This window comes from Tachypleus tridentatus, chromosome 3 (assembly GCF_004210375.1).
Source record: "Tachypleus tridentatus isolate NWPU-2018 chromosome 3, ASM421037v1, whole genome shotgun sequence".
Classification (NCBI taxonomy): Eukaryota; Metazoa; Arthropoda; class Merostomata; order Xiphosura; family Limulidae; genus Tachypleus; species Tachypleus tridentatus.
This window is the reverse complement of record NC_134827.1, coordinates 114,243,661-114,257,652: the sequence shown is the minus strand read 5'-3', so window position 1 is coordinate 114,257,652 and position 13,992 is coordinate 114,243,661. Positions and strand designations below refer to the sequence as shown.

The following is a 13,992-nucleotide window of genomic DNA, read 5'->3' as shown; positions in this document are numbered from 1 at the left end:
AATATTCTAGCTGTATAGTTCATACTCCTGGCAACTCAATTGTCATGAAAAGAATGCTGTATAATTTGATAATTGTGAAAAGATATTTAATATTAGTTGTAGAATATTCAACAACAAGTTACATTTCTCTTTCACAGATTGAACTAGCCAATTTTGAGCTATTTTCATCAATGCCTAGAGAATTTTCTGTATACTGGAGTGACAGATATCCTGTTAGAGACTGGATGCTGATAGGAAACTATGAAGCAGATAACAGGAGAGAGCTTCAGAGCTTTCCCCTCAAGCAAACAGGTTACGGAAAGTTTATCAAAGTGGGTATTGTATTGATAGTGCTAGGTAGTCAAATATACGTATGAATTCCAGTGAGTAACTAAGTACATACTGTAATTATTACTGTATTAGTTACTTGATGGTGTTCTGACCTGTTACATACTGAACAATGGTTGATACTATTAATGTATTAGTTACTGTTTTCTTCTGCTCTTTATATCATAGATGTACAAATATATATTACAGGTTAACAGTAATACCTCTGATATTTTCATTATGACATAATAATTTAATATTTCATATAAAAATAGTAGCACTGATATGTTGAGAAACAGTGATCCATACACTCATTTATGTTTCCATTTGATATTAAATTTCATAGGAGATAATAAAATTTGGGATACTTTCAGTATATCCTTATCTTGTTTTCCTATTTCAATGTTGTACTTCAAAGTTAGAAAATTACTTTGTCTTCAGTTGTATCAGATAATGGTAAAACATATCTATCATTCCTTCGAGTTTTGTATCTATTCTACAGGTAGAATTTGACAGTCATTATGGATCAGAACACTATTGTCCTCTCAGTACTGTCAGGGTGTTTGGAACATCTATGGTGGAAGAATATGAGATAATGGAGACAGCAGATGAACCCAGTCATCCTTTATCACTGGAGAATGAAGATGATCGCCTTGGTAGGTTGCAGTATCGTGTCAATGTTTATATTTAGCTGTGGATAAATTAATCAAGATATATATATATGATTGTTTTTCTATAGATACATTTATTTTGATTAACATTTTTATAAATTTTCTACAAATACATGATATATTTCAAATTTAATAAATATATCTTTTAATAACTTTAAAACTTAGCTAATACCAAATTGTATATTTACATATTTTTTATACACACAACAGTTGCTATGGTTACGTGATTAGTGCTACTACAGTTTGTAGAGACAGTTGTCTTAAAAACAATATAGATTTAATTTTCAACATTATAACTAAACTTAATCGTGGCTTGTTGTGAAAGAAAATACATCCATTATTTTTAAAGCTACTGGGTATTGTCGTCTTTTAAAGATCATAAAATGTTTGTTGTCAGGGCTACTCGTCTATTTTAAATCAGCACATATGTTCATATCTGAATTCTGTAAAATGTACCAAAGAAAACAATTGTCCATGAATATCAGAAATATGAAAAACAAGTCCTGTTTTATTTGTTTCTCTTGCTTTAAAATTACATTATTTTGAAGGCCCTTATTTTTAGGGCCTTTCAAATGTTCATGACCCAATGAACTTCAGAGATAAACGTTTTACATAACTTTTTATGGATTTTACTCGCAAAGAAAAATGCTTCAGTGAGAATAAAAAAAATTGTTAATATTTGGTAGACATTTCTGATGAATCTCATGTGAGGACAAATCTCTTTGGAAGTGCAAAGGAAGCCATACTAAACATTGTTAAAAAAGTAGTTCTTGTCTTGTCTGGAAAAGAAAAAGGTAAGTATTCCATTTCTTTGTTTCCTCTGTGGTATTGTTTGTTTTTTTGTAATGTTCCACTTTTTGTAACATAGTTTGAAACCAACTAAATCAGTTTGCTTACACTTGTCACAAGAAACCCACTTGAAATAAAAATGTATCTCGGAATAAAAGGACCTGAAGATGACGTAGGAAGGTCAAAACATTGACCTCTCCTTATGAATAAGTGTTAATACTCATACCAACTGTTCTTAGATGCAGGTTACTTACACTGTAATAATCATAAAGGAAAATAGTTAATTTGTAAGAACACTCCTTGTTGAAACTGATTTAACTTTGTAATAAACAACAAAGTGAATGACTGCTAGTCACATGTAAAATTGTTATACAGAACAAAGTAGGTGATCACTACTACTCATGCGTAAAATTGTTATACAGGACAAAGTAGGTGACCACCTGTGAGAGCTACTCTTGCTTTGTGTATAAAAAAGATGTAGCTGCTTGTGTGTTATATCAGTGGGAAGGGGATAATTATAATCTGTTTGAGTTACTTTGGTATAAAGGTGTGTAGTTGGTGTTAATATGTTGAATGTAAATTGATAGATTGGTGCACCAATTTTATTTTTATGGAAGGTGTGCACTGTTATTATATTGAATGTAAATTGTTAAGAAAATTGTTTGTCTTTTAGAGAGAAAAAAAGCTGTATAAATTTGATATTTTAATGAATTGAGTGTTCTAACAAATATCAAACAAATTTTATTCTTTTGTATTTTATAAACACGTTTATAAAGTAAGAACATATGGTTGATTGTATTTAGTAAAACTGATGGTTTGGTTTTTGTAAAATTATTATTTTTATGGTTTTATTTTTGTAAACTGTAATTTGTAGAAATGAAACGTTTGAACCGGTTTCTGAATTTTTCTCACACCCTAGTAGTTATGTCACTCTTTCTGCATCTCATTCCTTTTTAAATTCTGGGAAGATTTTCTAGTGTTTAGAATGTGATGTTTTTCAATACAAAGATTAGTTAGTGTTATTAGCATAGATAGACTGACATACAATGTTATCCATTTGTAACATTTGACAAGTTATGTTTTATTTTAGAGATCCAAGAAGAGAAAGATGTGGGTACTGAACCCCCAACAAAAGTTCAAAGGTTACATAATTTCTTTTTCATATTTTTATATTTTGATTCATAAAGTAAGAAACTAGAGTAAAATATTTACATAGTTTAATAACATTTTGACATCCAGACTTTGAAAGCATATCCTTAAAGGAAATTGTTGTTATCAATTGGAAAATCTTTAAGTATGACCTGGCCTTGTTCTGCTGATTGTAAATTCATATTTTAAATAATGCAAATTCATAAAATGTTCTTATTTAGTATTCTTTCTTTTGACCAGCTTGTGATTTATTGTCATTTAGTGCTTTGGTAAGAATTGATGCCTTCTAAGGAAGAGTTCTTTATAATTAGTTTTTTTGTTTTAGCTCTGACACTGAAACCAAGTCTGTGACCAATTACTCAGTGTCCAGCAACACAACAGCTAACGTGACTGAGTACTATGGGAAGAATATTGCGTTACCTCATGGTATAAGCAAGTTGATTCCTTATCTGTTTACTTATGACCTCTGTAACATTCACAACAAACTCCATTCTGATACATCCAGTCTGGCATGTTGGTTTCTACATGTTGTATTAGGACCTAAGTCTCCTGATCAACTGTGTTTCATGAACAGTGTTCCACAACCAATGGTAGATAAAGCTGTTAAATGTGAAAAAGGAACCACACTACAGCTTGGTTATAATGTAGAGGAACTTCATTATTCTATTGCCAACTTGCCTACCTCTGGACCAACTGAATTGCCAGTTGTTACGTCAGAAAGTGTTACTCTCACACTGATAACTCAAAACACCAGTGGAAGTTTACCCTATGACCAGTCATCCATTTTAAGTCATTCCTTAAGAGATGAAAATCTTGCTAATATCCAAGAAAAAATTCAACCAACACAAACTTTCCCAGAAAGCAGTAAGATATCTGAGCAGGTTGACAGTGAAGAATTGACTGTTCTTTTAAACGACCAGTTGCAACCAGAGTTCGATAAGATATTTTACACTGAAGAAATGGTGAATAGTGGTATCCAGGCAGCAGGTTATGACCACCTTTCTGTGAATAGCATGGAAAGCAAAGAACCGAGAGAGAGTCCTGAAAGAGATGAGGAAGTTGAAGATGGTGATGAACCAAAACATGCTTCAACTAACTATAGTCACGTCGTTAGAAAGGAAGACGACACAGAAGTCTCTACAGATCATGGCAGAGAAGGGGTTATTGTTGAAGAAAAACAAATTCCTAATACGCATCTCCACGAGGCTGGACCAAGTGGCAGTGGTCAGAAGCATGACCCTGTTATTGTTCTGACACAGGCTGGACAGAAGGAATCAATCTTTATGAGATTAAGCAATCGTATTAAAGCTCTGGAGTTAAACATGTCCTTAAGCAGTCGTTATCTGGAAGAACTCAGCCAACGTTATCGTCGTCACATGGAGGAGATGCAGAAAGCATTCGATCGAACTATTGGAGCATTAAATGTTACAACAGCTGATGCAGCTGATAGGGTGGGTATTACATGTAAATTCAATGGAATAAAACAAATATAACAATTTAACCAATTAGAAAAAAATTATTTACCCTTGGAGAAGGAAGATCTTTTCAATTATGCTCATGTTGTGGTTTTAATTTTTTGTTTTTTTTAAACCTTGTACATTTTTTTTTTCTTAAAAATCTATATCATGTAGACACACAAGTCATGGACATTAATAGGTCTGTTTAGTTGAATATAAAAGGTGGGGTGTCTGCTTTGAAGGTTCTTTTAAAGAATATCTGTCCTTTTCTCTTGCCAAGCCTAGTGTGGCCAAGTAATTAGGGTGCTCGACTCGTAATATGTGGGTTGCTTTAGTGGTTGGTAGTGATGACTATCTGCCTTCCCTCTAGTCTTACACTGCTAAATTAAGGATGGATAGCACAGATAACTCTTGTGTAGCATTACGTGAAATTCAAAAACAAACAAACATACGTTCTTGCTGAGATGGTTTGATTTCTTACAAAATTCTAAATTAACTGAATTTTCTTTAATTTGTAACTGAGAAAAGTTAGATGTCAACACATCTTTAACATCCAACTAAAGTCTGGTTTAGTAGACAACTAATACTGTATAAGCTGAAATTGAAATATTAAATTTTATAAATTAAATAATTCTCATGCTTATAATGTTCTAGTATCTCAAACTGTAAGTGCAATCTAACTGATCTTGAGTTTTAAGTTTTATTGATCTGTTGGTGGAGAGGTTTATCATGTTGTCAGCCTCAAGTTTACTATTTGTTTAACAGAATCTCCATCAAGAAGAAGTCATTGGACAGCTCCTAACTCAAGTTGCCAACTTGACACAAACTGTAGACCTTCTACTGTCTGAAAAAGAGATGATACACGAACAGGTAGAGAGTTGTAGTCTGATGAGAGGCTTTCATAAACATTTATAAAGTTGTAGTCTGATGAGAAGCTTTCATAAACATTTATAAAGTTGTAGTCTGATGAGAGGCTTTCATAAACATTTAGAGGGTTGTAGTCTGATGAGAAGCTTTCATAAACATTTAGAGGGTTGTAGTCTGATGAGAAGCTTTCATAAACATTTAGAGGGTTGTAGTCTGATGAGAGGCTTTCATAAACATTTAGAGGGTTGTAGTCTGATGAGAGGCTTTCATAAACATTTAGAGGTTGTAGTCTGATGAGAGGCTTTCATAAACATTTAGAGAGTTGTAGTCTGATGAGAGGCTTTCATAAACATTTAGAGGGTTGTAGTCTGATGAGAGGCTTTCATAAACATTTAGAGGGTTGTAGTCTGATGAGAGGCTTTCATAAACATTTAGAGGGTTGTAGTCTGATGAGAGGCTTTCATAAACATTTAGAGGGTTGTAGTCTGATGAGAGGCTTTCATAAACATTTAGAGAGTTGTAGTCTGATGAGAAGCTTTCATAAACATTTAGAGGGTTGTAGTCTGATGAGAGGCTTTCATAAACATTTAGAGGGTTGTAGTCTGATGAGAGGCTTTCATAAACATTTAGAGAGTTGTAGTCTGATGAGAAGCTTTCATAAACATTTAGAGGGTTGTAGTCTGATGAGAAGCTTTCATAAACATTTAGAGGGTTGTAGTCTGATGAGAGGCTTTCATAAACATTTAGAGGTTGTAGTCTGATGAGAGGCTTTCATAAACATTTAGAGGGTTGTAGTGATGATATTTGCTTTCATAAACATTTAGAGGGTTGTAGTCTGATGAGAGGCTTTCATAAACATTTAGAGAGTTGTAATCTGATGAGAGGCTTTTTCATAAACATTATTAGTCCCTAATCACAAATGTTTTGATGTACAGCTAAATGAGATAATTCTGAATTTAGTACAATTTTAATATTTTATATGTATGAGACTACTACCTTCTTATTAATTTTTCATAACCAATGACTCTGGTTTAATCAGATATCAGTGTTACTCTTCTTAATAACCAGTTTTCATATTGTCTTCAAAGTATCTTTGGTTCCTGACATTACAATGCTCTCTCTCTTCAGATTCTAGAGATACATGTATGCTTCTTGGTCATCCAGGTTATTATTCTAGTGGCGGTGTTGTCTCTCTATGTCAGAAGGTTTTTCTACTCTCCTTACCAGCATTCTGTTGCCATGTCTCTTAGTACTGACATACACAAACAAAGTATTGTAGCTGGTTCTCCTGTCATACCAGAAGCAGAGAAGAAAAGAATACCAAGAGATGAAATAACCACTTCTGGTGATTAGATTTTGGATTTATGTAGAGATGAGTGAGTGTTGAAAATAGCAAAAAAAATCATTTAAAAGTAATTTTATGGGCTGTCTTTTAGTTGTTAAATCACAATGGGGTTCTTGATTTTAAAATTATACTCAATTCCTGAACAAAATTTTATAAATGTGTTTCATTTATTCTAAGTTTTTGAATTACAAGTAGTTTAATGACAGTAGCTTAACAAGAAAGGTTTTGAATTGTATCTGCATATGTAATATTGTCCTGATGCCTCTACAGAAGATATACTTATGTATATTTTCTTTCCCTCACAAGCTGTTACCAAGATTGATATGGCATCTTGGTAAGTAAACTGTTTTGTTTTATTTGTTATAAAGTTTGTTTAACTTGGTTCTAAATATTTTGTAATCTGTTATGACAAAGTTTGTCTTTATTATTGACCAGCTGTTCCGCTTGTTAGTTATTCATGTTTCTCATTTGTAGTTATTGTGCTCTTCTTCTAGGGACAAGCCCACATGTGGTGGTCGTGAAGCCAACCATTCCTATCATGGTAGATCCTCCTCCCAAGGTAACTCGCATCAGTTTTATTATCCACTTAGTGGTTAATAAGTATTATAACAAATATTTGACAGTTAACAAACCTTTGTCAGTACTGCTTGAGGGTTGATGGACCTTCATCAGTACTGCTTAATAGTTATTAGGTTTTTATCTGAACTACTTTTTGGTTAGTATGAACTAGAAATACTTGAGTGTTAATTTAAAAGCACGAAAAGTCAATTTTTTTTTCCACTTTTCATTTTGTTTTCTTTGATGTTTTATTGTTTTTCAAATAGTTTTGTACATACGTTGAAATATTTTGTGCTTTGAGCAGCCCCAGAGAAAACAGAAGAACAAGAAGCCAAAAGGAACGGTGATGTCTGCATCAAAAGTGAACTTAAACAAACTAGTGGAAAGTAGTGACATCTACAGGACAGCTGAAGATCAAACTTGTCTTTCAAAGTGTAGAACTGTTGGTGTCTTCTTTTCTCATTCTTCTTTTACCCAAGATTTAACCCCAACTGTAGAATTAAAACAATCTAAATGTAACCTGGTATGTGGAATAGTACAAAATGAGAATGTTAGCTCTTGGGAGACAAAGAAGATCATTGATAAAAGTTTTCCAAGTAAACCTCTACAAAATATTACCAATGAGTATGCAGTATTTAATGGTGCCAAAGTGAAGAATGTATCTGTCAAGAAAAAGAAATCCAACTTCAAAAGTGTTAAAATTAGAGAAAATTGATTCTGTGTAATTCTAGTCACGAAACTATTGAGATTTATATTTTATTAGAGTTGCCACCTTTCTGTTCGTATCATGCTATGGAGTTGCCACCTTTCTGTTCTTATCATGCTATTGAGTTGCCACCTTTCTGTTCGTATCATGCTATTGAGTTGCCACCTTTCTGTTCGTATAATGCTACTGAGTTGCCACCTTTCTGTTCGTATAATGCTACAGAGTTGCCACCTTTCTGTTCGTATAATGCTACGGAGTTGCCACCTTTCTGTTCATATCATGCTACGGAGTTGCCACCTTTCTGTTCATATCATGCTACAGAGTTGCCACCTTTCTGTTAGGTATCATGCTGCGGGTTGCCACTTTTCTGTTAGGTATCATGCTACTGGTTGCCACCTTTCTGTTAGGTATCATGCTCGGGTTGCCACCTTTCTGTTAGGTATCATGCTGCTGGGTTGCCACCTTTTTGTTAGGTATCATGCTATTGAGTTGCCACCTTTCTGTTGGTATCGTACTCACGGGTTGCCACCTTTCTGTTCGTATCATGCTACGGAGTTGCCACCTTTCTGTTTGTATAATGCTACGGAGTTGCCACCTTTCTGTTTGTATAATGCTACGGAGTTGCCACCTTTCTGTTCGTATCATGCTACGGAGTTGCCACCTTTCTGTTCATATCATGCTATGTATTTTAGTTATCTGATGAAATATACTAATATCTTAGGCATTTGTTTTCCCATTGATATAAGGAATTCTCAAACTTTTCTTCATACATTCTGAACAAGTACTGATAAAAAAACACAACATTGTGATAGAATCATTTTGTTCAGGAATGATTAGAAATATATTAACATTTCATCACTCTAGCAATTATATTTGCCTGCACCTGTGAAATGTTATCATATTTATTGGAAAATCTCTGCCCCAAAGTGGACTTCGCGTTAAATCTGTCTTCTTTACATGTAACAGTTCCACACATTTATCTATAGTTTGTCAGTAGCTGTTGTTGTATTATATTTTTAAAGTGTACTTTGTTACTTTTATTATACATATATTCTAAATGGATTTTAATGACTTAAATAATAGAATTATAAAACTCAGAGCATGCTGCATATCAGAGTTAATAATTGTTTTTTATTTTATGTATGAAAAGTTACTTGTAAGAAGCAAGAACTAAAATTAATTTGATAAAGAAAAATACAAAAGAATATTATTTGTTAGTTAGCAGCTGAAATGACAGAAACAAATCACTTTAGCTTTGTTCTTTATACTGAATCTCACAAACATAAACTTTAATATAGCTAACCTAACCTAAACTGTACTGAAAATGCAAAACTGTGACACCAAATCTGCATGTGCTACAATATAAAACTGATACGCATCCACTATAATGCAAGAATTCATTTTAACATTTTCACAACTGGTTTTAAACAAGTGAGTCACAAGTGTTTTGAACAACCCAGCAAGTCATAGAATTACAGATGTCAATCTTTCAAGCTCTGTTGGAGACAAGAAATCCCTGTTGTCAGTTTTTGATGACTCTTCAGTCTTCATGTTGACACTGAGGCCAAAACTGATTGGCTAGAAACTGGCCACATGTAGCTCTCTCTCCCACACATACATTTTTAAGATAATTTTGTTGTTAGAAAGATCCACACAATGTTCCAAATGTTTAGAGTAGTGATACTGGGACATGTTAGTATGCCATATTAGTATAAGAATTGCTAAATAAACGTCGGGTAGATCTCGTTGTTGGCCTAAGTGGAATTGATGTTGTTACAAGTAACATATTCATAGACTGTGGTGAAAAAACGATACTGTGTGAAAAATTGATGTTGTTACAAGTAACATATTCATAGACTGTGGTGAAAAAACGATACTGTGTGAAAAATTGATGTTGTTACAAGTAACATATTCATAGACTGGTGAAAAAACGATACTGTGTGAAAAATTGATGTTGTTACAAGTAACATATTCACAGACTGTGGTGAAAAAACGATACTGTGTGAAAAATTGATGTTGTTACAAGTAACATATTCACAGACTGTGGTGAAAAAACGATACTGTGTGAAAAAATTCACAGACTGTGGTGAAAAAAAAAACGATGATACTGGTGAAAAATGACAAGTAACATATTCATAGACTGTGAAAAATTGTGTGTTGTTACAAATAACATATTCACAGACTGTGGTGAAAAAACGATACTGTGTGAAAAAACGATTGATGTTGTTACAAGTAACATATTCACAGACTGTGGTGAAAAAATACTGTGTGAAAAAATTGATGTTGTTACAAGTAACATATTCACAGACTGTGGTGAAAAAACGATACTGTGTGAAAATTGATGTTGTTACAAGTAACATATTCATAGACTGTGTGAAAAACGATACTCTGTGAAAAATTGATGTTGTTACAAGTAACATATTCATAGACTGGTGAAAAAACGATACTGTGTGAAAAATTGATGTTGTTACAAGTAACATATTCATAGACTGGTGAAAAAACGATACTGTGTGAAAAATTGATGTTGTTACAAGTAACATATTCACAGACTGTGGTGAAAAAAACGATACTGTGTGAAAAATTGATGTTGTTACAAGTAACATATTCACAGACTGTGGTGAAAAAATGATACTGTGTGAAAAATTGATGTTGTTACAAGTAACATATTCATAGACTGGTGAAAAAACGATACTGTGTGAAAAATTGATGTTGTTACAAGTAACATATTCACAGACTGTGGTGAAAAAACGATACTGTGTGAAAAATTGATGTTGTTACAAGTAACATATTCACAGACTGTGGTGAAAAAAACGATACTGTGTGAAAAATTGATGTTGTTACAAGTAACATATTCACAGACTGTGGTGAAAAAACGATACTGTGTGAAAAATTGATGTTGTTACAAGTAACATATTCACAGACTGTGGTGAAAAAACGATACTGTGTGAAAATTGATGTTGTTACAAGTAACATATTCACAGACTGTGGTGAGAAAACGATACTGTGTGAAAAATTGATGTTGTTACAAATAACATATTCACAGACTGGTGAGAAAACGATACTGTGTGAAAAATTGATGTTGTTACAAGTAACATATTCACAGACTGTGGTGAAAAAACGATACTGTGTGAAAAATTGATGTTGTTACAAGTAACATATTCATAGACTGTGGTGAAAAACGATACTGTGTGAAAAAACAAGTTGATGTTGTTACAAGTAACATATTCACAGACTGTGGTACTGTGTGAAAATTGATGTTGTTACAAGTAACATATTCATAGAAAAACGATACTGTGGTGAAAAACGATACTGTGTGAAAAATGTTGATGTTGTTACAAGTAACATATTCACAGACTGTGGTGAGAAAAACGATACTGTGTGAAAAATGTTGATGTTGTTACAAAAATTGATGTTGTTACAAGTAACATATTCACAGACTGTGGTGAAAAAACGATACTGTGTGAAAAATTGATGTTGTTACAAGTAACATATTCATAGACTGTGGTGAGAAAAACGATACTGTGTGAAAAATTGATGTTGTTACAAGTAACATATTCATAGACTGTGGTGAGAAAAACGATACTGTGTGAAAAATTGATGTTGTTACAAGTAACATATTCACAGACTGTGGTGAGAAAAAACGATACTGTGTGAAAAATTGATGTTGTTACAAGTAACATATTCACAGACTGTGGTGAGAAAAAACAGACTGTGGTGAAAAAACGATACTGTGTGAAAATTGATGTTGTTACGATACTGTGTGAAAAAAACGATTGATGTTGTTACAAGTAACATATTCACAGACTGTGGTGAGAAAACGATACTGTGTGAAAAATTGATGTTGTTACAAGTAACATATTCATAGACTGTGGTGAGAAAAACGATACTGTGTGAAAAATTGATGTTGTTACAAGTAACATATTCACAGACTGTGGTGAAAAATTGAAAAGTAACGATACTACTGTGAAAATTGATGTTGTTACAAGTAACATATTCACAGACTGTGGTGAGAAAACGATACTGTGTGAAAAATTGATGTTGTTACAAGTAACATATTCACAGACTGTGGTGAAAAAAACGATACTGTGTGAAAAATTGATGTTGTTACAAGTAACATATTCACAGACTGTGGTGAGAAAAACGATACTGTGTGAAAAATTGATGTTGTTACAAGTAACATATTCACAGACTGTGGTGAGAAAAACGATACTGTGTGAAAAATTGATGTTGTTACAAGTAACATATTCACAGACTGTGGTGAGAAAAACGATACTGTGTGAAAAATTGATGTTGTTACAAGTAACATATTCACAGACTGTGGTGAAAAAACGATACTGTGTGAAAAATTGATGTTGTTACAAGTAACATATTCACAGACTGTGGTGAGAAAAACGATACTGTGTGAAAAATTGATGTTGTTACAAGTAACATATTCACAGACTGTGGTGAAAAAACGATACTGTGTGAAAAATTGATGTTGTTACAAGTAACATATTCACAGACTGTGGTGAGAAAAACGATACTGTGTGAAAAATTGATGTTGTTACAAGTAACATATTCACAGACTGTGGTGAGAAAACGATACTGTGTGAAAAATTGATGTTGTTACAAGTAACATATTCACAGACTGTGGTGAGAAATTGATGTTACCAGTGCTTTTCTCGTTCACATTTTGTCTTTGGTTTCGAATCACAGTTGTAGTGAAATATTCTCAGAGCGTTGATGTTTCAAGAATGTTCATAGATTCCTCGGCCACGTGGCCTATATCAAGGATCATCAAAGGACACAATTGTATGTCATTTGTTGGGTGTGTAGATTGTTCAGCCATGTGGTCTATATCAAGGTTCACCAAAGGACACAAATGTATGTCATTTGTTGGGTGTATAGATTGTTCAGCCATGTGGTCTATATCAAGGTTCACCAGAGGACACAAATGTATGTCATTTGTTGGGTGTATAGATTGTTCAGCCATGTGGTCTATATCAAGGTTCACCAAAGGACACAAATGTATGTCATTTGTTGGGTGTATATAGATTGTTCAGCCATGTGGTCTATATCAAGGTTCACCAGAGGACACAAATGTATGTCATTTGTTGGGTGTATAGATTGTTCAGCCATGTGGTCTATATCAAGGTTCACCAAAGGACACAAATGTATGTCATTTGTTGGGTGTATAGATTGTTCAGCCATGTGGTCTATATCAAGGTTCACCAAAGGACACAAATGTATGTCATTTGTTGGGTGTATAGATTGTTCAGCCATGTGGTCTATATCAAGGTTCACCAAAGGACACAAATGTATGTCATTTGTTGGGTGTATAGATTGTTCAGCCATGTGGTCTATATCAAGGTTCACCAAAGGACACAAATGTATGTCATTTGTTGGGTGTATAGATTGTTCAGCCATGTGGTCTATATCAAGGTTCACCAAAGCATACAAATGTATGTCATTTGTTGGGTGTATAGATTGTTCAGCCATGTGGTCTATATCAAGGTTCACCAAGGACACAAATGTATGTCATTTGTTGGGTGTATAGATTGTTCAGCCATGTGGTCTATATCAAGGTTCACCAAAGGACACAAATGTATGTCATTTGTTGGGTGTATAGATTGTTCAGCAATGTGGTCAATATCAAGGTTCACCAAAGCACACAAATGTATGTCATTTGTTGGGTGTGTAGATTGTTCAGCCATGTGGTCAATATCAAGGTTCACCAAAGCACACAAATGTATGTCATTTGTTGGGTGTAATTTTTAGCCACAATGATAAGAATTTGTGTTTTATACTTGTTTCAATGGTTAGGGATACAAACCAGTATGGAACTGAATCAAACTTTTTAAATTTATTTATTCATTTTGGAAGACCAACAACTCTAGGATAATGATGAATTGGTTTCTGAATTGACTGATATATCTTGTTAAATTTACAGTTACTTTGTTATTTGAGATAATAATTAAGCTGGATTTGGACCTCACATTCACCACTTGGTTTGATTAATTAACACCAAAACTTAGATGTCGTGACCACACATTCAGCACTTGGTTTGATTAATTAACACCAAAACTTAGATGTCGTGACCTCACATTCACCACTTGGTTTGATTAATTAACACCAAAACATAGATATCGTGACCTCACATTGACC

General features: G+C 33.5%; 1 protein-coding gene across 2 annotated transcripts; it reads left to right on the top strand.

Moving 5' to 3' along the window:
• The first annotated feature begins 97 nt into the window (after positions 1-97).
• Positions 98-8,960, top strand: LOC143247816 (SUN domain-containing ossification factor-like). Of its 2 annotated transcripts, XM_076496326.1 has the most exons (10): positions 98-311; positions 809-962; positions 1,664-1,771; positions 2,857-2,908; positions 3,241-4,366; positions 5,138-5,242; positions 6,368-6,584; positions 6,891-6,918; positions 7,079-7,143; positions 7,447-7,678. In XM_076496326.1, exons 1-10 carry the CDS (start codon positions 171-173, stop codon positions 7,530-7,532), a joined length of 2,082 nt encoding a protein of 693 aa, XP_076352441.1. In that variant the 5' UTR covers positions 98-170; the 3' UTR covers positions 7,533-7,678. The 2 variants fall into 2 exon arrangements, with proteins under 2 accessions (XP_076352441.1, XP_076352440.1); XM_076496325.1 differs by lacking the exon at positions 6,891-6,918 and having other exon boundaries at positions 102-311; positions 7,447-8,960.
• Positions 8,961-13,992: the final 5,032 nt, after the last annotated feature.

Bases quoted from the DNA above. Each gene is read 5' to 3' on its own strand.
- LOC143247816 (XM_076496325.1), top strand. From the start codon at position 171: ATGCCTAGAGAATTTTCTGTATACTGGAGTGACAGATATCCTGTTAGA. The intron at 312-808 runs GTGGGTATTGTA...TCTATTCTACAG, and splicing joins GTTACGGAAAGTTTATCAAA to GTAGAATTTGACAGTCATTA. The intron at 1,772-2,856 runs GTAAGTATTCCA...GTTTTATTTTAG, and splicing joins CTTGTCTGGAAAAGAAAAAG to AGATCCAAGAAGAGAAAGAT.